The following is a 24,729-nucleotide window of genomic DNA, read 5'->3' on the forward strand; positions in this document are numbered from 1 at the left end:
TCCTTCCAAATTTTCAAGGCGAAATTTCCAAGCCAATTTTGGATAAGGTGGGGATGGTGGTGGACAGGGGCTTATGGGCATTGGATCAGAGGAGAATGGAGATACGGTGGAGCTGGGACTGGAGCTTGTGGTTGGTGAGGGGATGGAGAGGGATCTAAACAGAAAATTTCCCCTAAATCTCAGAGGACTTCTTTACATGAACTTAGCAACTAAGGTGGGGTGGGTTCCTCTGGTCTTAGAGGCTGAGGTGGATCTGGGGTGAGGTCCCTTGGGTTCCAGTGGCCCCAGGAGGGCAGAGAAGGGACCAGATGATTCAGAGGTGGCTCAGCTCCTGCTGGGACAGGAGGAACTGGTGTTGGGTGGACTGAGACGTGAGGAACAGTGGGATGGAGGAAGGAAGTGGTTAAGGGGTGCTTCATGGAACTTGAAAGGAGGGTGGGGAATGTGATTCTCCCCATCAGCCCTGAGGGATGGCGATGCAGAGGATGGGGTGAGGGGGCTTGGGACCGGGGGCTACCCCTGTGCTTTTCTCCCCGGCACGTGGAGTCACATACGTTCATTCTAACCAGGACCTGTTCACAGATCACGACAACAGGTTAACATTTAGGGCTCACCACCCCCTGCATTAATGCTTTACTGATAATTACCATAGCAACCTATGCACTCATGTTATATGATCATCTCTTCACAATGCATCTATGAGGTAGACACTTCATTGTCCCCACTTTCCAGATGAGGAAATAGAGGCCCAGAGAGGGTACTTAGCTTGCCCTAGGTCACACAGCGGGGAGTAGCAGAGGGAGGCAGGTTGAGTGAATGACAGCCTCTCTCGGACACTGGGTGACCACCAGCTTCCTTGCTTCTCTTGAATTAAACTTTGTCACCACTTTTAGCACTTCAGCTTCAAAGTGCTTCCACCTGAGCAGTGGAAGGCAGGGGGAGGTAAGGGAAAAGGAGAGATGTTAGGAGGTGTAGATGGGTGGCGGAGGTTCGAAAGGGGCAGGGGGAGGGTTCAGCCCCTGCAACTGCGGAGGAAGGAGCAAGAGGGCAGCTGGTGGAGTGGCAGGACCTCTGGATCAGTTGGAGCGTAGGGTTTTCTCTATCCAGGAGCTGTATTTGCAGATCTGGGTGTAGACAGCTGGATGCTGAGCAGAGCCGCAGGGGTAAACGCCCCATGAAAGGATGCCCTGCAGGGTCTCATCACAGACCAGAGGGCCACCAGAGTCACTCTGGGGGTGGGAGGAGGAGAGATCAAATGAATACACGGACCCACTTGGGTGTCTGGGATAGTGATGGCGAAGAGGTTTGGGCAGGGCTGGAGTTACGTTTGGGTAAAGATGAGCTTGGGGTGGGGTTGGAATTAAGTATGAGCTTGGGTTGGGGTGGGACTGGCCTGGGGATTGTGGACATTGGACGGGGGGATGAGAAGGGAAACGTGATGGCCCTGGCATTGGAGCTTGTGGAAGGTGAGGGGATGAAGACGGATGGAGAGTAGGAATGGGCTCGGGGTTTAGGACTGGCCTGAAGATGGGAATGCAGTTGAGGATGGGGTGGGAAGTGGGTAGGCCAGGCACGAACAGGTGGGGAGTCACACACGGGGATGAAGATGGGGTAGGGACGGGATAGTGTGGGACACAGGGATGACACTGGGCTGGGGCTGGGGACAGGGACAGGGCCTTCTGATTTCTCGTAACTTCCCTATCCTAGCTCCCATGAGTCAGAGACCCACCCTGGCCAGTCCCTACCTGGCAGGGGTCCTGACCCTGCTCCAGTCCCGCACACATCATGTTGTTGGTGACGACACCAGGGTAGAAGACCTCGCAGTCTTTAGGGCTCAGGACAGTGACCCTGGAGCAACTCAGGCCCCTGTTGTACTTCACTGATGGGAGAAAACAGTAGGTAAACCCGTGGCCAGCCCCTAATCCTCCAGGACCCAGGAGTCCACGCCCCCAGCTCCCTCCTCCCTCAGACCCAAAGTCCTGGCCCTCAAGGTATTCCCCAGGGTACAGGCCTCAGGGGTCCCAGCTCTTGCCTCTTCGGGTAGCTGTGGTGCCCCAGCCAGCCACCTGGCACTGATCTCCGGGCTGAGCACAGTGGTGGGGCAGGCGCAGGGTCTGGATGCGAGGCCCCAGCACAGCGGGCCTGGCCAGCTTCAGCAGCATGAGGTCATGCTCGTCTGTCCGCCTCGGCAGGATGGGGCCTGAGCCCTGGCGGTACTTGGGGTGGATAATGTGGCGAGTGGTCCGGCGGAGCTGCTCACCCTGGAGGAGGAGCAGGTGGTCGTCCCCAATGCGAGCCCACAGAGGACTAGGAAGGGAAGAGATATATGGGGGCAAAGCCTCCTTAGGGACTGAGACCAGACTCTGAGTCCCTGGGGAGGAGGGTACTGGTAGCAGGGTAGGAGCCTGGACTCCTGGGTCTGAGGGAGGAGGGGTTTGAGGGCGAGGACTCCTGGGTCTGAGGGAGGAGGGGTTTGAGGGCGAGGACTCCTGGGTCTGAGGGAGGAGGGGTTTGAGGGCGAGGACTCCTGGGTCTGAGGGAGGAGGTGGTGGGGGAGAAGGGAGCTGGGGATCTGAGTTCTTGGGACACGGGGAAGAATGATTAGGTGTTTGAATCTCTGAGTTCTGCAAGAGTTGAGGGCAGGGGTCCACCTGGGTAAGCCCACCTCTTCCTTCCTCCCTCAGTGGGGACTCATGAGGTGAACAATTTCCTTAGTTCTAAATTCCTAACCACACCAGACCCTGACTTCTGTTGCATACAACTCTCTACACCACCCCATTGATCGCCAGGGTTGATTCGGCTGATCTGGCTGGCTAGGCGGGTGTCCCCTTCCTCCCTCACCGCTCTATGTGCGTCCCTCCCGAAGCTGCGCGCTCGGTCGAAGAGGACGACCTTCCCTGATAGAGGAGGACCGTTCTTCGGTCAAGGGTATACGAGTAGCTGCGCTCCCCTGCTGGAACCTCCAAACTAGCTCTACACTTCAGTGGAACCCAAGGAGTATCAGCAAGACAGGGCTCGTGGACGGGCCCAGAAACGCTTAAAAGGACCACACCGCCCCCTGGCGGCCACAGCCCCCCCCCCCCCCCCAGGAAGCCCTCCAGAACTGACTCCCGCATGGATTCAAGTGCCCCGGCCCTTCCCGCCCCCTCCCCCGGGCCTGCCTCCACAGCCCCTCCCTGGATGCCCCGAGAGGCTCCCCCTACTTGCTGTTCCCGCAGTGCGCGGCTGTGAGCACCCAACTCTTGTCCACCAGGACGCCCGCGCAGTGGAACGAGAGGCCATTGAAGAGGGAGACCTGCCAGGGCTGCGAACCGCGTGCGCATGGAGCGCCTGAGGCCACAAGGTCCAAGCCAGTGTCGTTTCTGGAGAGCAGCACCGCCTCCGCGGCTGGAGAAAGAAAAGGAGTGGAGATCAGAGCAGGCGGGACTAGGGCTGGGTTTAGGGCCGGAGCGGGCGGGGTCGGGGGGGCCGCAGCCAGAACCAAGGAAGCTGGGGAGTTGGAAATTGGGGGTCCTGCAGGAACCGACTGGAAGTGGGAGGAGAAGAACGGCGGGAAAGGGGAAGGAGGCAGGAATAGAGCGGACTGGAGTGAGGAGAGCGAACTGGGTGGGTCTGGAGGGACAGGGACAGAGCGCAGCGCTCGGAGCAGAGCGGGAATGGAACGCGACGGGGCCAGCAGGGGGCGAGGACAGATCGCCGCGGAGCTTGAGGAGCAGGGGCGGGAATAGCGCAGCGGGCGGAGAGAAGGGCGAGGCCGAAGCGGGAAGGCCAGCCCGGGGAGAAATGGGCGGACTAAGAAGGGGCGGGGACAGAATGCGACTGAGAGAGGGGCCGCGGTTAGTAAGGGGCCGGGAAAGGAAGCCAAGAGGGGAAAGGAGTAGGGATCCAAACTGGGGGGCGGGGGGGGCCCCAAGAGCGGAGCTCGGCGAGGGGCGGGGTTGACTTAGGGGCGAGCCTCCTCCGGATCGGCGGGTGGGTGCTGGGGTCCCCAGAGGAGGAGTGGTGCGCGGGGGTTGGTGAGGAGAGCACTCTCCCTGGGGCCTCCCGCCAAGCCCTGTCCCCCGCCTCACCCCACAGTTCCGTCACGAACAGCGGCAGTAGCAGCCTCGCCAGGGCCCGGGTGCGGGAGGCGGGGCACAGGTGGAGGTGTGGGGGTCCCATGGCCAGGACCGAGGCTGGGGGGGGCGGGGGCGAGAGCGAATTAAAACTGATACTCCGTCAGAGACACCCGCACACCCACCCCACCGCGCCCGTCCGCCCGGCCTGGGCCAACCCAACCCGCGGGGACCCGCTTAACCTTCCGCACAGATCTCAGGGGCGGACGGACAGATGGGCGATTCGGGCCGGAATACCTGACATGAGCACAATTACCCTAATGACGCCCCTCCTGGCGTCCTCCTGACCTCCCTACGCCAGAAGGGGGAGTGAGGTCCCAGCCCGAGCTTTCCCGGACTGCCCGCCAAGCAGCGTTTGGGGTTCGCCCTCCTTCACAGGTGGGGCCGCGGTCCGAGGCTCAGAGGCGTGTGCCATAGATAGGGAAACCGAGGCTCAAACAGGGCTGTCCGCGACCCAAAGGTCCCCACCCATGCTCTCGGACCCGCCCCTACTAGGGTGAGGTGCATCCCATCTCACCTAGGAGTCGCTGCTGGAAAGGAGGGAGGAGACCCAGGAGTGCCTCTGCCCTGCCAAGTGGGCCGCCGGAATCCTCTGCCCTGGGACCCTTGGCCTGGCCTTCCTTTTTAACCTCGAAGAGCCCGGAAATTTCCCCACCCTCCCCCCAGGGATTCACTCCCTCCCTTTCCCTCTCCCTAATTATACCTTGGGTGGGACTGGCACCCAGCCTGGGCCCCAGATTCCTGCTCTGGGAGGGGCCCAGGGAATACAGGCTTCTTCTAGAGCCCCAAACACCCTTTTTGGAGCTGGACTCCATGGGGATTCCCCAGGTGTCCTATTCCAAAAAGTCTTCTCAGGGGGGAGAGGATGCCATGTTCCCAGGTAGCCTCCGGGTCTCAGATAATGTTGGAAAGAGGTGATTACAACCAAGAGAGAGGAGAACAAACAGGGAAATGCATACCCAGTGACTGAGAAAAACCAGAACGCTGGCCAGGAGAGAGGGAGGCAGAGAGACAAGACAGATGGAAGGAAAGGGTAGAAGACACAGAGACAAGGAAAAGAAGAAATCACAGAGACAGAAAGGGGGCAGAGAGGGAACGAGGCAGAGCCCCAGAGCCAGCGCGAAGCTCTGTGCTGAGCCCACTCCCACAGCTTGAGCAGTGGGCTCACTGTGTATCCCAGCGACTAGCGCCCCTCTTCCTCCTGCTGGGGGCGCTCCGCATCACACCCAAGTGTGGTCACATCACATCCTCCCTACCATCAGTTTGCCTTCAGATGACACACGGGCCCATGAATCACAGGAGGCCAAGGCCACAGAGGAGCGTCAGTATGACCTGGACTAATCCCCTCCTTTCAGGTGAGGAATCGAGGCTCAGAGAAGGCAGTGACTCACAGAAGGTCACACAGTAAGTCCACCTAACAACCGGGAGGCTCCAGTTTCAGCTCTGGGCTCTTACTCCACATGCCAACAACCTCCCCTGAAAGGCGAGCAGAATGTCAAAAAAGATCCTGAGTTCTGGACTAGTTGTGGGGCATCCTTTCCAGTGGGAATTGAGTTAACTGCAGAGGTTGGCTCTGCCCTATCCAGCTGAACTCTCTACAACAGTGGAAATGCCCTATATATGCTATTCAATACAGCAGCTACATGTGGCTATAGAGCATGTGGTATGTGAGGTCATTTTAACTTAAAAGGCCCCACGTGGTTAGTGGCTATCGTGCTGGCCGCACTAGTCTGGAGGAAATACCTCGCCTGGAGGTTGGAAAGAAAAACAGTGATAGCTCCTTCTCTTAGGTCTTAATTATGTGCAGGCTGACGTACCTATTGGGCTATCATTCTTACAAGTGCACGATTTTACAGATAAGAAAACTGAGCCTCAATCAAGGCAGTTTCGCCTGGTAGTTAAGAAATCACCTTGCTTTAAAAAGAGAAAGAAAGAAGAAAGAGAGAAAGGAAGAAAGAAAGGAGAAAGAAAGAAAGAAAGAAGAAAGAAAGGAGAAAGAAAGAAAGAAAGAAAAAGGAATGAAAAGAAAAGACCTTGCTTTAGATTCCTTGCTCTTCTCCTTACTGGCTGTGTGACTATGAGCAAGTGACTTGTTTCTCTGTACGCAGTTTCCTCATCTGCAAAATGGACATAATAATGACACTTAATCTTTGTGAAGATTAAGTTAGTTGATATATTTAAAAGCCCTTGGATCAGGGTCTGGCATATAGTAAGCACTCCAAAGATTCATTTGTTCAGTAAGTATTTATTGAAACCTTGGTGAGTGCCAGAAACTGTCTTTGGGGCTTGGGGATACAACAGTGAACCAAACAACTATTATCTGTCCCAGAATCACAAATTAGTACAAGGCAAGATTTGAACCCAGGTCTCACTGATTCCAAACCCCAAGTTGATTATTAAGCTAAAGCATCTCTCATAGTCAAGGAGGCATGAAAAGAAAATACATAAAGGCGTCCTTGCTCTGGCTTGACTATTAACAGAATGAACAAGAGCAACATCGGCAAATAGAAATCAGGGGTGTTGGGCTGGTCCTGGCTAGTTATTCTCCATAGTCTTCTGGACCCAGTCTACATATTTGCAGACCTTTGTATAGACACCAGGCTTTCTGGTGGCAGCACACGGATCCTGGCCCCAGGAGATAATGCCTTGAAGAGATCCATCACAGACCAGAGGGCCCCCAGAGTCACCCTGGGTATGGAGAGAGAGACAACCAGTCAGAAAGGAGGAGTGGCCATGGGAGAGGGGCAGGGTTGGGCGCTGTGTTAGGGAGGAGGTGGTGTTGGGATGTTGTAGGGATGGTGTTAGGAGTGGGGTGGAGATTGAGGATGGGGTTGTCGGGACGATTGGGGATGAGGTTGGAGCTATGGGTGGCAATCAAGATGGGGTTAGGGTTGATTGGGGGATGGTTGGGGCTGGGAATAGGGGTGGGAATGGGGATGGAGCTCCAAACCCTTGGAGGTTTGGAATGGGAGCTAGGGGTGGACATGGAGTTGGGGTGGCAAGGGGAGACGGGGTCGGGGTTGGGAATGAGATTGTGGATCTCATCCCAGGAGGTGGGAATGGGATGGGTGGCTGGAGACCCAGGCCCTGCCCCCTGACCTGGCAGGAATCCTTGCCCTCTTCCCGAACACTGGCACACACCATGGTGTCCGTGATGTTGCCGGGGTAGGCCTTCTCACACTCCTCGTGCTTAATGGTGGTGATGTTGGCGCATCGCAAGGTATAGGGCAGGTGCACTGTGGAAACGGCATGAGGGGTGTGGAAAACGAGAGCCCCTGGTCCCCTTCCCCGCCCAGTGCCTGCTTTGAACCCACACCACAGCCAGTCCCTGTCCTTCTTGCTTGCAGCCAACTCATCTCTGTGCTCATAGCAAATAGCTCCGGTAATGGTACCGAGTAGATGTATTATGCCAGCCGTTCTATATACACTATCTCGAATCCAGCCCTAGTAGGTGGGTGTGACTATCCTCATTTCATAGAGAAGAAAACCAGGGTTCAGAGAGGGGAGGCCACGTGCCTGAGGTCCTACAATGAGCAGGTCGTGGATCTGGCACTACACATCTATCTCTCTGAGCCCAAGGTCCAGACTTTTGTCTCCACACACACCCCCAGCTCTTACGTTTCCCCTCTTCTTTTTGACTTATCCCACCACTGACACCCCCAGGGATCCCCCTCTCGTACTCTCGTGCTCTGGGACTTTCCCCTCTGAAGGTTCCTCTGGTTCCCTCCGTCCTTCCACAACCGGGGCCACCCGCCCCCCTCCATGTCCCCCTCTGGAGCCCCTACACTGGGAGCTGGACGTGGTGCCCCAGCCGGAAATGAGGCAGTGGGTGCCAGGAGTGACACAGCTAGATGACAGGGTGAGCGGTCGCACGGCCCCGGTGATGAAGGCTGCTGTCGTCATCTTCACCAGCATGATGTCATTGCGGTGGTCTTTGTTGGGGTGGCTGCTGTTGAAGTCTGGGTGGGGGAAGGACTCAGTGGCCATTCGGGTCTGCTCACAGCCATCCCGCTGCTGGAGGTTGTGTTCCCCCAGATGAACCACGTACCGGCTGAGGTGGGGGAGATGGCGGTCAGAGATGGAAGGTCGGGGAGAGACAGGAGAGGGGAGGTGGGGAGAGACATGGGGGAAGGGGAAGGGATGAGAGCACCGGGGAGAGCAAAGGAACACAGCCCCACTTCCAACCTCATCCCCACTTCCCACCGAAGCCTCCTCCCCAACCATATCCCCATTCCAGCACCATCCCAGGCCCGATGGCTTCCGTCTTTCCATCCCGTCTCGGTGTCCATCATCCACGCTACCCACCCCCACGCCCATCTTGGACCCCATCCTATCCTCCCCATCCCCAACCCCCTCTCCATCCATCTCTCCATCTCAGCCCCCTGCCGGCCCGCCCCAGCCCCCGCACCCACGGCTTGCGGCAGTGAGCTGCTGTCAGGAGCCATTTGGGAGCGATGAGGGTTGCCCCACAGAACAGCCGTGTCTTCTGGAACAGAGCCACCTGCCAGGGCTGGGAATGAGGAGAGCACTCATACCCCTTGATGATCCTGGTCTCTCCCCCTACATGCCCTGGAGGGGAGTGAGGGCAAAAGACGGGGCTCAGGCATGAGACAACTCCCAGAAGTGGGGGTGGGGAGAGCAGACAAGGGGTGGGTGGTCTGGGTCCCAGCCTGGGGTCAGGCTGGGAGGCACTGTCCGGATAGGCCAGCCAGGTATTAAATGATTGAAATCATTTCCGTACTGCTTGGTCAGTAGCTACTGTTCTGCGCTGTTGGAGTGTCTTCCACCCCACTGCAGCTGCCCCGGCCCCTCCGCTGGGACCCTCCTTGACCTCTCCCCATTCTAGCATCTAAAGGGATTATGCAGCAAGGGGCATCGGGACCTTACTATGGCTCCTATATCCATTTAGATGCCTTATGGGTTATTCTATATTTTCAGCATTGGCTCAGTCAATATCCAGACATAGAGGGTTGAGGGAGCCTAGAGATTGGAGAGGGAGGCCCCTGCCCTCCCCCATCCCCCACCGTACCTGTCAGCAGAGCAAGCATGATTAATTGAAGAATCATCCTGGCCTGGAGACGGGAAGGGCAGGCCCAGGTTCTTCTGGGAACAAGAAGGGACAAGGGGCCCAATCACTTTATGGGGAGACTACAGAGGGCCTGGTTCATGCCCTCTCCTCCCTCCCCGGCCTGCTCTGGCTGCCTCCAGGGAGAAACAACAGGGTTGGAGGAATACCCAAGTTCTCACAGCATCCCAGCCTCCAAACCTTTAAAACAAATCTTTGGTATCAAGGTGGCCTTGGAGGGGCCTGATCTCAGCTAAAAGCTTCTCATAGCCAGAGCCAAGGAGGATGTGGCAGATGCTGTGAGGGGCTTTGGCTGGGGCAAGGGATTGGCTGGCCCTGTTTTAAGTCAGCCATAGTACCTGTGAGATGCATCTGGGAGAATGTTTTCCTTCTTGCCCTCCTGAGACCTGGCCAGGCCCCACCAGCCCCATTCCGCCTCCACCCCAGGGTGATATGGGCCCTTTGAGTGCTGCCCAGCGTGCGGTAGGGGGCTCAGCCTGGGACGGTGTTCGGGCCCTGTCCTTCTGAATCCCTGCCCCTTTGAAGGACAGACAGACGGAACTGGGCGGGGCTGGTCAGGGGAAGGGCCAGTGCCCTCAGCTGCCCTGGCCTGCAGGGGGATGGGGTGGAGGCTGGATTCAGCTATCAAAGCGGGGATCAGGGGTCACTGAAGTCGGGGGCAAGGCAGCCAGTTGGAGAGACAGAGAGGCAGAGAGCACCCGCCCAAGCCGAGAAGGACAGAGCAGAGGGAGAAATGGTGTGGAGGCAGAGGAGGCCTGACGGGCTCCAGGAGCACAAGAAACTGCAAGCGGGTCTTCCCTGCCCTCCCCGACTCACGGGCTCTGGGACTGGGGCTCTGGGGGCCGGGTTGGTGGCGGAAGCAGCTGTGGCAGATTGGGTCAGAGCATCAGGTGAAAGGCAGGTGTGGGGTGGCCCTGATGCCTGGGCCTCCCAGCCCTGCCTTACTGCCCTGGGGGCGGAGGGTGTGTGCCGGCCGGCCTGCCTCTGTCACCTCTCCAAGCCCCTCTTCTCTGTTTCTCGCCTCCCACCCCACATCCTTCCTGGTCTGTCTCTCTTCATCTCTGCTGGTTGCTTCCTTTCTGTAACTCCGTGGCCATATTTCTCTTTGCCTCTCTGCCTGTGCCTTTCTGTCTTTTTGTCTGTCTCTGACAGTCTCTCTCTGCAGGACTCCTTTAATTCTTTATCTTTCTTTCTGTCTCTGGGTCTCTGCCTCCCTCCACCTCCTCTCTCTCTCTCTCTCTCCCTCCACCTCATTCTCCCAGGCTGTGTCTCTCCTCTGTCCCTGCTCCTCCCTCCCCACAGCCCAAGCCCAGGTGGGCCCCCGGCTTCCTCTGGGCCCTCCCTTCTCCATTGCAAGGAAGGGGGGGGAAACTGGGGCCTCACAGAGGTGGGGCTGCTGCCAGCTGAAGGGGCAGGACGGGAAGGTGGGGGAGGCAGGTTGGGGCCTGTGGGAATCAAGGCCCAGGAAAGGGAGTCAGCCCTCTGCAAGGCCCCAAACCCTAGCGCTCCTCTGGGGCTTCGCTTCTGCCCCCTTCCCTTCCCTCCGCTCCCCCCTCCTGCCTCCGCCTCCCAGGAACCCTGGGCCCCCCCAAATCCAGCTGTGGCACTTACTCGCTGTGAGACTTAGGTCCAATGACTTCCAAATCTGAGCCACCTCAATTTGCTGTCTGCCAATCCCTCTATTTCAGGGCCTGCTTGTTATCAGTGAGATCTCCTGCTCTCTGTCTTGCCCTCCTCTCTCACCTAACCAGAAGTGGGGCAAGACGACTGGGTATGGGTTCCTAAGGCAGCCAGCCCTGACCTCAAACCCCGGCTCTGCCTCTTCCTACCACAGTGACGTGAGCCAAGGAACTCCACCCTGGTGAGGCTCAGTTTCTTCATCTGCGACATGGGGGGACAGCCCTGCCTTGGGGTGGTTGGGATGAAGACTCCAGGAGAGCTGAGCACTGCAGGCATCCAGCAGGTATTCCCATGCTGTCACCATCACCCCTCACTCTCCCACCCCAAATTCCCCTTCCATTCCCTGGGGAGAAGCTCCCTTTGCACCTCCTGGATGGGGGTGAAGACAGAACCCAAGGAGTGGGCAGGATTATTTTAAGACCTAGGCTGGGTCCTCTTGCTTTCCAAGGCTACACCCCGCCTTCCATCATCACAGACATATTAAAACGAACCCACATCCCACATTAAATATAATGTGTGCTCAACAGCTCCAGCAAAGCCAAGTTGGAATTGGCTAGGTGGAAGAATGTTACATTTTATAGACATTTAATTAAATGGTCGTGAGTTTTGATTTTGCAATTTTCATTTGGTATTTTGGGGCCAATAATTCCCCCCTCCTCAGGTCCTTCATGGGCACTGTTCCTAAAGTGCTGGATAGAGAGAGAGAGAGAGAGGGAAAAAAAGGCCCTTATTTTTATTGTTATAAGTAACCTTTTCTCCTCCGTTCCTGAGTGACCCCTAAGGGAAAACTCTTGCCCTCTGTGGTCTCTATTCCTACATCTGTGGGTAGGGGGACTGATGAGCCTCCCTCCTGTGTCAACCAGCACGGGGATATCAAATAGACAGACAGAGCTCGTTATATTTATTCAAGGAAGTCACACATTCCTTCCTCCTCCAAACCTGGGACTTAGAAGGGCTGGCTGGAGTTGGAGTACTCGGAAGAAGATCCCCAGCCCAAGGGGAGTTGGAGCCAGGGCTGATAACGGAGGACGGAGGACGCGTTGGTGCTCCGAGGGTCAGTCAGTGTGGCCCCCAGGCTGAGGGGTGGAGGTGGAGGGAGCAGGTTAGTTGTTCCTCATGACCATCCGGATCCAGTCCACATATTTGCAAATATTGGTGTAGACCCCTGGGATGCCTTCCTGCCCGCAAGGCTCCACGGTCCCCCAGGACACCAGACCCTGAAGGACTCCTCCGCACACCAGGGGGCCCCCAGAGTCGCCCTGGAATACAGAAGGAGAAGCAGCACCGAATGAATAAGCGAGAAATCCTGTTCCCATTGTCCTTGCCCCGACCCCCAAACCCATTCCCAGGCCCTGAAGACAGGATCCAAGTCTGGTGATCAGAGAAGAGCACTGCCACGTTCCCCACGCTCCCTCCCCAGCAGTGACTGATCAACAGGGAAGAACACGCTGTTCCTAGGGCGCCAATCCCAGGGAAGGCAGGACTCCATAAAAGGTGGGGGAGGGGGCTTCTCAAGGACAATGGCTAGATCTCTGACCAATGAGTGAAGAGAGTAACTTCAATGACCAATCCCAGCAAAGGAGGTGGGGACCTATAAGAATTCTATAGAGGACGACTGGCTGGGGCACTGACCAATGAGGGAAAGAGCACCCCATCAGTGACCAATCCCAGCAAAGGAAGGCAGGATCTATAAAGGTTCTCTCAGGCACAAAGGCTGGAGCCTTAGCAAGTAGGGTGGGGCAGCCCCCAACCTGGAGGAGCCAAGGGAGCAAGGGAGCAGAATTCGAGGACAGGAGAGGCCACCAGCCTCCTTTCCTGCCTCCATCCTAGATTCTCTCGCTCTTGCCTGGGCCAGCATCAGTTGGAGGATGGTATGGGGAGAGACAACCGGTTACACACCTCAGTTCCAAATCCCCGCCACCTCTTTGCCCTCCCCCATCTTCTCTTCCTCTCCCTCTCCTGTGCCCCTCCCATCTTTCCTTCTCTGTTCCCTCCCTCCCTCCCTCTGTTCTCTCCACCCACCCCTCCTTCTCTCTGTCCTCCATCACCTGGCTCTCCCTGCCTTGTCCTGCGCCTCCCCTTCCTTCTGACCTCTCTCTCTCCCCCATCCTCCCTGCTCTGTCCCCAACTTCCTACCCTGGGTGACCATGCGTTGCCGGCATTCACGCACCTGGCAGGCATCCGCCCCTTCCATGCCGCTGGCACACACCATGTTGTCCGTGATTCTCCCGGGGAACACAGCCCGGCAGGTGGCACTGGAAACGATGGAGACATTGAGGCATTGCAGCAGGTCCGGGAATGGGTCTGCGGGTGGAAGATAGAAGCCACAGGGTTTCCCAAAGCTCCCACTTGGGGGCCACCTCCTTCTACTCAAGGAAGCCAAATATAAGTCTATACCCTGCCCTTTTCCTATGACCCCCCACTCCAATCTGCAAACGTTTAAATTTCAGATTTATTACTTCATTTCATAGTGACCCTTGCCCCAGTTCATTGACCCAGTCCCCCGACCTTTAACCTATGACTCTGAGTGCCATAACTCAAGACACCCTTTGTCCCTCCAACCTCAGAAGCAATGAATCCAGACCCACTTTTCTCCTTAAATTCCAGATGCTGTGACCTTTGACCTTCAATCTTATTATACTTAGATCCCAACTTGACCTCCTTTCCCTCTCTGTCTCCAGACCCCACACTCCTTGTCTTCTCTTAAACTTCTAAACTCAGTGATAAACCATTGGTGCCAACTCCAAAGGGACTTATGATCCCTGTTTATTTGAGCCGGGACCTCATGACCCCTAACCTCTAGGGCTTCTAATCCCAGACCAGTGATCCCTGATCGAATCCCAGTTTCCACCCTCAGATTATGGCCAGCTTGTGCAACATCTGGATCCCATGTCCTCAATTCTACAGTGACCTCTAACACTCGAGTCCATGACCCATTACCCCAAGATCCTATTTATTTATTTTATTTATTTTTTTTTTTTAAAGATTTTTTTTTATTTATTTATTTGACAGAGAAAGACACAGCGAGAGAGGGAACACAAACGGGGAGTGGGAGAGGGAGAAGCAGACTCCCCGCCAAGCAGGGAGCCCGATGCGGGACTCGATCCCGGGACTCCAGGATCATGACCTGAGCCGAAGGCAGTCGCTTAACCAACTGAGCCACCCAGGCGCCCCCAAGATCCTATTTATATATGCCTTTTGCTCCAGTCTGATGACCCCTGCCATCACTCTGGCCTCCAACCACATCCTGACCCATGACTTCTGACTCTATACCCAACCCCTTAACCACTTTGACTCCCAAGACCCCTGGTCCACCATGATCTCTGACCCCACACCACAATCCTCATGTTTGACCCTTGACCCAGCCTTCTGTTGAATGGCATGACTCCTGATCTCTTGCTTTACACCCCAGACTTTGCCCATCCTGAGCCCTGACCCTGATGCCCCCTTACTCCATAGTTGATTGGTGATGCCCCAGCCTGAGATCTGGCACTTGGTGCCGGCCAGTGCACAGGTGGTGGGCAGGGGCAGGGGCTGGATGCCTCGAGTCAAAGGGACGGGGGTGCCCAGTCGCAGGAGCCGGAGGTCGTTGTCATGGTTATGCAGGGCTCCCTGGTAGCCAGGGTGGGTCATGGAGAAGCCGCTGCGCCGGATCTGCTCCGTCCAGTCCAGCCTGGTGAGGCTGTGCTCCCCCAGGCGCACCCAGTACCTGCTGGGGGTCAAGGTGGCTCAGCGAGGGTGGGGTGGGTCCCTGGATCCCCAGCCCTCCAGCCTCTCTGCTGTTCTGCACCTCAGTGTCTGTCCTCACTCCCTCACAGGCTTGCTCTGTCTCTCACCTCTCTCACCATCTTTCCATTTCCTGTGTTTGCCTACTTCTCCTCCCCAAGCCCCTGCATCTCTGTCCCTTCCCGATCCTCTTAGCTGAGGCAGAGACATCCAACTGTCATACTCACTGCTCTGTTCTTACCACCCAGAGGCTGCCTGGGCTGTCAGCACCCTCAGCTGAAGGAATGAGTGAGTAATGAGTGGACTCCCTCTGTTCTGTCCCTGAATCAATCCGTCTCTTCACGTCTGAAACTTCCCTTTTGAAAAAAAACCTCGAAGTTTCAGACCAAAAAAGCCCAATCCCCTCATTTTACAGATGGGACCGCTGAGGCCCAGAGAGGTTGCCCAGACTGGGTCAGAGAAAGGCTGGGATGGTGACAGAGGTCATCTGGGAAGGAAGGGTAACACAAGGGAATGGGAGCAGGTAGGTGGGCAGGTTTCAGGACCCTTCCTGCCCCTCCCTCACCCCAGGCCCATTGTTGAGGAAGTCTTACTCTTTGTCTAGCCTCAGACCTTCTTGTGGCAGGACCATCTCCTTACTCCATGGCACCCCCCTCTCCTGAGCCCCTACCCTGAGGGCTCCCTTTCCCACCACCTTTCCTTTGCCTACCCCTAGAAGGGACCACCCAGACAGGGGCTTACCTGCCACTGCAGTGAGCCGCTGTGAGGACCCACCTGCGGTCAATGAGGACCCCCCCACAGCGCAGGTGGGTGCCCTCAAACAGCCCCACCTGCCAAGGCTGCGAGTGACGGGCACATTCCTTGCCTTTGATAATCTTCTCTGTGGTCGGTTGACTGAGCCCTGAGGACAGGGGTGTGGGCCAGAGAGGTAGGGTCAGAGATCTAGAGACTGGGAGTCAGAGATAGGAAGAGAGATGCAGAGATGAAGACACAGAGAGGCAAGAGAAAGACAGAGCCCCTGAGAGAGAGTGAGGGACAGGGAGACACAGACCCAGTGACAAATACAAGAAGACCCAGCAGTGCCCAGAGACACAGAGAGGAAGAGAAAGAGAAAGAGACAGAGAGATACTTAAAGATAAGAGGCAGACAGAGACAGAGAAAGGACAGAGGCGTAGTGACAGGAAGACACAGAGGAGAGATAGATCAAAAGATACAGGGGACAGAGGTGGCAGGGCCCCAAGAGGTGGAGGTGATCGGAGGCACAGAGGCAGCACCTTGCCCTCCTCCGTGCCAGGCTGGGGACCAGACCTGGAAGGGGAGTTGGGGCTCCCATCCTCCTGGGGAACTCACCAGTAGCAGAGAGGAGCAACAAGACACTGGAACCCAGGGTGGCCCACCTCCAGGTCCTGGGAAATGTGGGGGGATCTCAGAGACGGCCCTTTCCCTGTCAACCCACCCTTGCTTAGCCCACCCCTCCCACCAGCAGCTCCCAAGAGGACAGGATGCCTGCCCATTCCCCCTCTGTCTTGGGTGTCACCCTATTGGTGACCACCTGCCCCCTCCTCACCTTGTCCCTCTGTCTGCTGGGTCCTCCATGTGGCTGTCACAGTTTCAGCCTGTCTGTCTCTGTTATCTGTCTGTCCACTACCTACCTGTCCTGTCATCCACCTGCCACCCTGCCAGTCAACTTTCCCACTGTCCACCTGGCTTCTCAGCCACCTGTCATGCTGCCCCACCTGTCCCCCTCCTTCCGTCTGTCTGCCCCAGACCGGCAGCTGACACAGCTTTTAACTCTCTTTGTCCCAGCCCATGCAATTTCCGGGTTGAAAGAAGGGGACCAGGAAGACATGGGGTGGAGCACCCTCTAATCCTGTAGAAACTCTTCTCAGCTAATGGCACCTAATTGAAATTTATAACTAAATGGGGGTAGGGTGGCAGGGGAGGGGCCCAGGACGGTTGTGCGAAGACCTGACCCCACTCCTTCTTTTTTTTTTTTTTAAGATTTTATTTATTTATTTGAGAGAGAGAGAATGAGAGACAGAGAGCATGAGAGGGAGGAGGGTCAGAGGGAGAAGCAGACTCGCCGCCGAGCAGGGAGCCCGATGTGGGACTCGATCCAGGGACTCCAGGATCATGACCTGAGCTGAAGGCAGTCGCTTAACCAACTGAGCCACCCAGGCGCCCCTCCCCTCCTTTCTAAGCCAGCGCCAGAGACCCATGACTCAAGGTGATCTGAGAGCTGGGTTCTAATCCCGATTCCCGGAGAGGTGAGGAAGGCTGAGGGAGAGTGGGACGCCCACACCTGGACCCCTCCGCACCCTGTGCAGGAAATAGGCAGGAGGGTAGGTGGCTAAGAGCTCAGACTGTGGAAGGGAGAAGCAGGGAAAGCAAGAGCAGAGAGAGCCCAGACAGAGAAGGAAGAGATTTCGAAATAGGTGATCAGGAAGAGACTCTGAAGAGGTTTCTAAACTGGGTTCCCCAGAGTTGATTCTAATTGAATTTTCTCAATGCACAGTCCACCCTGTTTCCTGCAAAGAAGCCCACTCTTCCTATTAGCATGTGGTCGATTTATCTAATTCCTTGAAAGTCTGGGGTTTTTTCTGCATGAGGGCTTCCACTGAGAAAGAAAGGGACAGGGGACGGAGAGAGAACCAGGGACAAGACAATCTGTGCTGTCCTTAGCTTTTGATTTGTTTTGAGACACCACCTAACTCAAGCCCTCTCTATTTCTGGATTTCTGGGGGCTCTGCTTTTATGGAGATGCAATTTACATGCCATATAATTCACTCTCAGCTCCAGTAGGGAGCTGCCCTCTGGAACACACACCAGCACTGTCAGTTCCCATGGCTTTTCAAAAGAAGCTGGAAATTCAGATTTATGGTAGGACATTTCCTGATTTTAAAATACTGGCCAGGACGCCTGACTGGCTCAGTCAGTAGAGCGTGCCAACTCTTGATCTTGCGGCTGCAAGTTCGAACCTCATGTTGGGTGTAGAGATTACTTACAATAAGAAGTCTTTAAAATAAAATAAAATATCGGCAAAAAACCCAAAACACCTATGGTTCCCCAACAGATTTCTTTCTCTCTCCCACTCTCTCTTGTCTTCTCTTTCTGCCTCTACTTTTTTTTTTTTTAAGATTTATTTATTCATTTATTTGACAGAGAGATAGAGAGAGCACAAGTGGGGTGGGGAATGGCAGAGGGAGAGGGAGAAGCAGACTCTTGCTGAGCAGGGAGCCCGACATGGGGCTCGATCCCAGGACCCTGGGATCATGACCCGAGCCGAAGGCAGACGCTTAACCGACTGAGACACCCAGGCACCCTTGCCTCTACTTTTTTAAAGCAAACTTCACATAACATAAAACTAAGCACTTGAACCATGTTCAAGTCCACAATTCAGCGAATTCCACCACACTCAACCCACTGTGCAACCATCACCACAATCTAATTCCAGGACATTTTCTTCAGCCCCCAAAGAGACTCTGTACTCAGGAGGCTGATGTCCTAGGGAGTGGGGAGTGGCTACCTAGTGGTTCTCTTTTGACATACAGTCTTGCAACTTGTGGCTTCTGGAAAAAGCCAATCCCTTCTTTTGTAGCTGGGGGCTTCAAGAGGGCACGGACTGGCTCACAACCTCATGCTCACACCTCCCGCACTCAGGGAGAGCTGAGCACCTTTGCCACCTCCCCTGGGGAGCCCCCCAGAGCTCTCAAGTCCCGAGCTCCACGCTTTACTGTTGGGCATCATTGTAAGCTCAACATGCAGCCTGTTTCGAGAGAACTCAGCTATGCCAACACCTGGGGCGAGGGCCCACAGCATGGAGACCATCACAGATGTGGAAACTGAGGCAGGACTAGATAAAGTCACTCACCCATACTCATGTAGCTGGCCAGTGCCAGAGCCAGAGTTTGAACCCAAGCAGGCTGTCTCCAGAGCCTGTATCATTAATCATTGTCCAAAGATATGGATGAACAAATGAATGGCTAACTGAATGAGTACAGGGGTGAACAGAGGAACGTAGGAATGTTCTCACAGGTTTCAAAGTAGGATAGCTTTTGGAATCCTACAGACTGAGCTGAAACCTCAGCTCACACCATGACTCACTGGGGGCCATCAGGCTTTGGCTTGACCTGTTTGTTCATCTGAAAGATGGGGCTGGGAGGCAGCTCCCTGTCCACACACTACTACCTCTTGGGATCATCAAACAAGGCAACAAAAGATGGGTGAGGATATCAGGTACATTAAGTGAAGACACTCTCAAAATTGCCCTTCCCAGTTTCTTTCTCAAGAAGGAGTTTTCAAAGCTGACTTAGATGACAGAATCTTTTTCTCAGCTGTGAAGAACTATCAGCTACGGCTTGGTGCTGTTCTTTGTCTTCTGTCTCTCTCTCTCTCTCTTCTCATTCTCTGTCCCATTCATTCACTCATGCATTCACTCAACAAACATTTCAAAATGCCCTGTGTGCCTGACCCTCTGCTGGGTGACACTGGGACCACAGAGTTGCATCAGAACCAGTGGCCCCCACCACTCTCAGAGCCTTGCCCTGTTTCTCTTCCATCCTTCCCAGTCAAACTTATCCACGGAGATCTACTCACCACTTGCTCCCCACAGCCTCTGTCTGTTTGGGTCTCCAGAGACTTCCCTATTGAGCAATCCCATGGTCTCCTGGTCCTCACTTTACTCAGTCTTCAGGCAGCCTTCCACCTGGCCTGCCCCTTCCTCCTTCATGCATTTCTGGTTTCCCTCCCACTTTCTGCCTCTCAGTAATGAATAGGTCTTTTTTCCTCCCCTGGTGCCTTGACAAACAAGGGAGTTCCCAGGGCCTGTCCTAAGCCTTGTTCTCCACACTGACTGCCTACACGGGGCAGTTTCACCTGTCACCTGTGATAGCATGGCTCTTAGTCTCTTCCTGGCTCCAGGTCTGTGCATCCAACAGCCTCCTGGATGACCCAAACCCAGCTCCCCAACTGTCCCACCAACTTGTTCTCAGACCCTGCTCACTCCATCTTGTGGCCCTAGCTCCCAGCCGATCCTCCGGTCTGGACCCTTGGGACACTGATTCTCCCTAGGACCCAGTGTCTCTTCCTTCTTCTGAGACATCCCATCCCAAGACTGCAGCCACCACTCATTGCTCCCTAGCTCCTGGCCCGGAAATCTGCCTCCAGAGGTCTGGCCCTCTGCAGCCATTGGTGTCTTGCACGGCTAGGGGAGGGAGAGAGACAAGCAGACTCCGCGCTGAGCCCAGAGCCTGCCCCGGCTCGATCTCAAGACCCTGATATCATGACCTGAGCCGAAATCTGCTTTCAACTCTACCAGAATTTATGCTGCTGAGGTGAGGAAAATGCAATCTGGTTGCCAGGAGAACCAACAGCATGATTAGAGGGTTGGAACTTTCAGCCCCCCGCCCCACTCCACCCCTGCCCAGAACTCTTGGGCTGGGAAGAGGCACACAGATAGGTCTGGGTGCAGACATGCCACCCAGGGCCACTTGATGGAAGCCCCCAGCCCCACACCTCTGTTCCTGAAGGCCAACTATGGAAGCTTCTGACTTGGGTCGGTTAAGTCTACAACAGCAGATGCAGTGCCAAGCAGCACAGTCTCAAATGCACGTTCACCAGCAGACAGCAGGGCCAGTGAGCAGGACAGCATGATGAGAAAGACCCCGTGGTCATCTACACTCCTGTTCACAGTGCCAAATGTGGCCACCCCAGAGGCAGGAGGAACCCTGTAGTGCGTGTGTGGCATGTCAAGGCCAGACATGTGGGCCAACTTTCAGATGGAGGAGTCCATCCTGTTTCTGTGGGGTGACTACGACATTATCCTCCATTATCTCTCCTCCAAAAATCCTCACTTGGGCCTCCGCCCCCTCTACCCTCCCACAGCCTGTCTGCTTCTTTTGTCTTGTCATTGAACCCGTTAGAATGGAAACGGGCTTATATGCCCATTGCCCCTGTGATACTGTGATTTAGGATAAGAAGTATGTTTTTGGTCTTAGTCCCCATTCCTGGCACAGAGCTCCTAAAACTCTTGGAATTTCCTAATGAAACAAACAAACAAACAAAAAAGGTGTCTTTTGTCGTATGAATGCACCTAAGAGTGGGAGGGGACTGGGACTGCAGATGGAATCAATCACCAATGGACAATGAGTTAATCAATTGTATCTCTGCAGTGAAGCCTCCATAAATACCCAAAAGGACGGGGGCTCAGAGGGTTTCCAGGTTGGTGAACGCATGCGGAGAGAATGGTGCGCCCAGACAGGGCAAGCAAGCTCCGTACCCCTTCCCACAAATCTTGCCCTATGCATCTCTTCTACCTGGCTGTTCTGAGTTTTATCCTTTTACAGTAAGCTGGTAATCAAGTAAGTAAAATGTTTCTCTGAGTTCTGTGAGCCCCTCTGGCAAATTATTCCAACCCAAGGAGGACGTCGTGGAACCCTCCGATCTATACAGCACTTGGCCAGAAGCACGGGTAAAGAACTAGGACTTGAGACTGGCATCTGAAGGCAGAGGTAGGGGGCAGTCTTGCAGGACTGAGCCCTTAACCTATGTGATCTGACACTACCTCCTGGTAGCGTAGTTAACCTAAACTGTGGGACAATTGCTTGATGGTGTTGGGGAACCCCACCTCCACACATTGGGACTGCGTGCTGAGACCAATACCCCTACTAGGCTGGGAAGTCCAGTGGTCTAGTCCATTCATTTGGGAAGTTCAGTCCATTCATTTGGGAAGTCCAGCCTAGTCCCTCCTAAAAGGCCTCTCAGTAGGGGAAGTGGCTGAGCTTGGCCTGGACCCTTCAGACTAGAGGGAGAACTCTTAGCCTAAGTCTAGTCTGGGAGCTGACATCTCCCCACCCGGGGCCTTGGGAGAATAAAAAGCAAGGGCTTGATGTGCCAGGCCAACGCTGGGAAGCGTGGTTATCCCTCTGACACACTCCCCTTCCGAAGGCTTTCAGTCTCTTCAGTCTTTTCCAAGACTTTTCTAGCCCCTCCCTCACAACCACCAGCTTTCCAAATCCCTCCCGCACAGGATTCCATTGTTATTAAAATTCCCCTGCACGAAAACAGGAAGAGGAGGGCAGGTGGCTGCAAAATCCCAGGAGAGGAAGGGAGGGCGGGCGGAGGGATGCCTGAGAAGCCTGGCCACCTGGCTAGCCTTTCTGAATTAAGGTGTTGTTGGCCAGGCAGAACCTCCAACTCAGGTATGTCATTATTTTTTGTTCCACAAGAAGGATTTGGGCGGCCGCCTCCCATTCTCCCAAATCCCCAGCTGGCTGCTCCCAAATCGCCCAAGGCTGTCTGCTCTGGCTCTGGGGCCTTGGAGACAAATCATCATAACAATTTTGTCAATAAGAACAATGATCCGTACTAATGAGAGCACTGCTCAGTAAGCACTCACTCGGGTGGCAGGTGTTCTGAAGTGCTTTTCACATATTAATGCAATTAATCCTCCCAAGACCCCTCTCACCACGTAGGTGCTATTTTTTTTTTTAAATGTATTAATATATTTAGATCTTTTTTTTCTTTTTATGTTCAGTCAGCCAACATATAGTACATCATTAGTTTGTGATTAGAGTGTTCTAAAGCCTCAGGTGTGCAGAGAGGAATTCGCTGGTGGCACATTATTGTGAGTGATGTGTACATGTCCCTCTTTCGTTTTCCTTATTACCTTATTCCTTTTGTCTCCTTCCCTTTCTGCTATTGTCCTCACCATTGCATATCTTTGCTATTATCTTTGTTACTGTATATCTTTTGCTGTTGCTTTTATTACTATGTATCTTTGTTATTGTCTTTGTTACTATGTATCCTTTGTTACCTTTATTAATGAGTACCTTCTGCTATTGTATTTTTTATTGCATAGCCTTTTAAAAACTATGAGAGTCACATAAATAAAATTTTTACGTTTTTAAAAATTAAAAAGATAAACTTAAATTCGCATAAAGTTCACCATTTAAGGCGCACAGTTTAATAGCACTTAGTACATTCACAGTGTTGTATATTTTTTTATTAGAATATGTTCTTACAAATTGTATATTGTTTTATGTGCAAAGCACTGTGTAGAGTTCTGTGTAGTTTGAATTTATGTCAGCAGCATTGTGGTATACAGCTTTTCTTTTTTAAGCTCAGAACTAAGCTTTTTTTTTTTTCATTTTTAAAGAAGGTATTATTTACATAAATTAAAATCCATTCATTTTAGGTGTTCGATTTGATGAATTTTGGAAACTGGAGACTATTGGGCAACCTCCACTATAATCAAAACATAGAACAGTACCTCTCACCTTCTTCCCCATCCTTAAGCTGCCCTGCACCCCTTCTGCAAAAGCTCTCCCTCCCTCCTCTGCCCCAGGCTGCCACTGATCTACATTCTGCCGCTATCATCTTGCCTTTAATTAATTAATTTATTTATTTTATTATTTTTTTTTAATTTGAGACAGAGAGAATGAGAGAGAGAGAGAGCACATGAGAGGGGGGAGGGCCAGAGGGAGAAGCAGACTCCCCGCCAAGCAGAGAGCCCGATGCGGGACTCCATCCCGGGACTCCAGGATCATGACCTGAGCCGAAGGCAGTCGCTTAACCAACTGAGCCACCCAGGCGCCCCATCTTGCCTTTTAGATCATATAAATGTTTGGCTTCTCTCACTAACATAATGCATTTCAGAATCACCCATGTTTTTGCATTTTTCTGTCAATAGTTCATTCCTTTTTATTGCTGTGCAGTATCCCACAGCATGGATATACAACAGCCTTCATCCATTCACCAGTTGTTGGATATCTGGGTTGCTTCCAGTTTCCGGGTTATTCCAAATAATGTTGCTATAAACATTCATGTACACATCATTGTGTGGGCATATGTTTTCATTTCTCTTAGCCAGGCACCTAGGAGTGGCACTGCAGGATCATATGATGTGTATGTTTAACTCTATAAGAAATTGCCTAGGAGTGGCATTGCAGGATCATATGATGTGTATGTTTAACTCTATTAGAAATTGCCCGGGCGCCTGGGTGGCTCAGTTGGTTAAGCAACTGCCTTCGGCTCAGGTCATGATTCTGGAGTCCTGGGATCGAGTCCCACATCGGGCTCCCTGCTCAGCGGGGGGTCTGCTTCTCCCTCTGACCCTTCCCCTCTCATGCTCTCTGTCTCCCATTCTCTCTCAGATAAATAAATAAAATCTTAAAAAAAAAAAAAAAGAAATTGCCCAATGTTTTCTAAAGTGGTTGTCCCACTTTGCATTGCCACCAGCAGCGTATAAGCGTTCCAGTGCCCCACATCTTTGTCCACACTTAATACTGTCAATCTTTTTAACTTTCACCATTGAAGTTGGTAGCACTATACCTTTAAGATTCCGATCGCGTGTGCATCTAGCCTGTTGCTTGTAAATGCTGTGTAGTCCTCCATGGTGCTCTCCACCATGTCCTAACATCCACCCCCACCCTCATTGGTGGGTGCTCAGTTTTCCTCTAATTCCCAGCACAACAAAGAAATGAGTGACAGGGGCGCCTGGGTGGCTCAGTTGGTTAAGTGACTGCCTTTGGCTCAGGTCATGATCCTGGAGTCCCTGGATCGAGTCCCGCATCGGGCTCCCTGCTCGGCAGGGAGTCTGCTTCTCCCTCTCCCACTCCCCGTTTGTGTTCCCTCTCTCGCTGTGTCTTTCTCTGTCAAATAAATAAAATCTTTAAAAAAAAAAAAGAAATGAGTGACAGACACTTCATACTTGCCTCTTTGTGATCTGCGTGATCACTGCCCTAGGATAGACCTCAGGAGTGGAACTTCTGGGTCCTAGGGTGTGCACATACTTAATTCAGCCAAGGAGTGCCAAATTACTTTCCCAAAAGAATTGGACAGTGTCCATTCACACCAGCTGTGCACTAGAGTATTGTCTCTGCATCCCTGCCAATACATGGGTTATTTCACTTTAAAGATTTCTGATCTATCTAATAAACATAAAGAGGTTGTTATTTGTATTTGTGTTTCTTAGATGACTAATAAGTCTGTACACCTTTCATCTTAACTTCCTGTTTGTTTCCTCCTCTGCAGATGCATTCATAGCCCTGAGTATTCTTCTTGTTTATGTGCAGGATTTCCTTGCACATTTTAGATACCAACACCAGGTCAATATTACACTTT

At 53.7% G+C, this 24,729-nt stretch overlaps 3 protein-coding genes across 7 annotated transcripts; all 3 read right to left on the reverse strand.

The window, feature by feature from the left end:
• Positions 1-695: 695 nt before the first annotated feature.
• KLK10 (kallikrein related peptidase 10) lies at positions 696-5,151 on the reverse strand. Its single transcript, XM_006739732.3, has 6 exons — positions 4,633-5,151; positions 4,071-4,175; positions 3,204-3,387; positions 2,033-2,307; positions 1,746-1,879; positions 696-1,229 (listed from the first exon to the last, which is right to left on the reverse strand). The coding sequence occupies exons 1-6, from the start codon at positions 4,928-4,930 to the stop codon at positions 1,077-1,079; spliced, it is 1,149 nt and encodes a 382-aa protein (XP_006739795.2). The 5' UTR covers positions 4,931-5,151; the 3' UTR covers positions 696-1,076.
• Positions 5,152-6,340: 1,189 nt separating this feature from the next.
• Positions 6,341-11,004, reverse strand: KLK11 (kallikrein related peptidase 11). Of its 4 annotated transcripts, XM_081807703.1 has the most exons (7): positions 10,813-11,004; positions 10,018-10,064; positions 9,145-9,218; positions 8,528-8,684; positions 7,901-8,166; positions 7,215-7,351; positions 6,341-6,803 (listed from the first exon to the last, which is right to left on the reverse strand). In XM_081807703.1, the coding sequence occupies exons 3-7, from the start codon at positions 9,179-9,181 to the stop codon at positions 6,651-6,653; spliced, it is 750 nt and encodes a 249-aa protein (XP_081663829.1). In that variant the 5' UTR covers positions 9,182-9,218; positions 10,018-10,064; positions 10,813-11,004; the 3' UTR covers positions 6,341-6,650. The 4 variants fall into 4 exon arrangements, with proteins under 4 accessions (XP_081663829.1, XP_006739794.1, XP_081663826.1 ...); XM_006739731.3 differs by lacking the exon at positions 10,018-10,064 and having other exon boundaries at positions 10,813-11,003; XM_081807700.1 differs by lacking the exons at positions 8,528-8,684; positions 9,145-9,218; positions 10,018-10,064; positions 10,813-11,004 and having other exon boundaries at positions 7,901-8,433.
• A 757-nt stretch (positions 11,005-11,761) lies between these two features.
• Positions 11,762-16,376, reverse strand: KLK12 (kallikrein related peptidase 12). Of its 2 annotated transcripts, none has more exons than XM_081807705.1 (6): positions 16,175-16,376; positions 15,958-16,013; positions 15,349-15,508; positions 14,334-14,590; positions 13,052-13,185; positions 11,762-12,140 (listed from the first exon to the last, which is right to left on the reverse strand). In XM_081807705.1, exons 1-6 carry the CDS (start codon positions 16,201-16,203, stop codon positions 11,985-11,987), a joined length of 792 nt encoding a protein of 263 aa, XP_081663831.1. In that variant the 5' UTR covers positions 16,204-16,376; the 3' UTR covers positions 11,762-11,984. The 2 variants fall into 2 exon arrangements, with proteins under 2 accessions (XP_081663831.1, XP_081663830.1); XM_081807704.1 differs by having other exon boundaries at positions 14,334-14,593.
• Between the last annotated feature and the right edge of the window lie 8,353 nt (positions 16,377-24,729).

Source organism: Leptonychotes weddellii, chromosome 16, assembly GCF_054177405.1.
Source record: "Leptonychotes weddellii isolate Sample4059 chromosome 16, ASM5417740v2, whole genome shotgun sequence".
Taxonomy (NCBI): domain Eukaryota; kingdom Metazoa; phylum Chordata; class Mammalia; order Carnivora; family Phocidae; genus Leptonychotes; species Leptonychotes weddellii.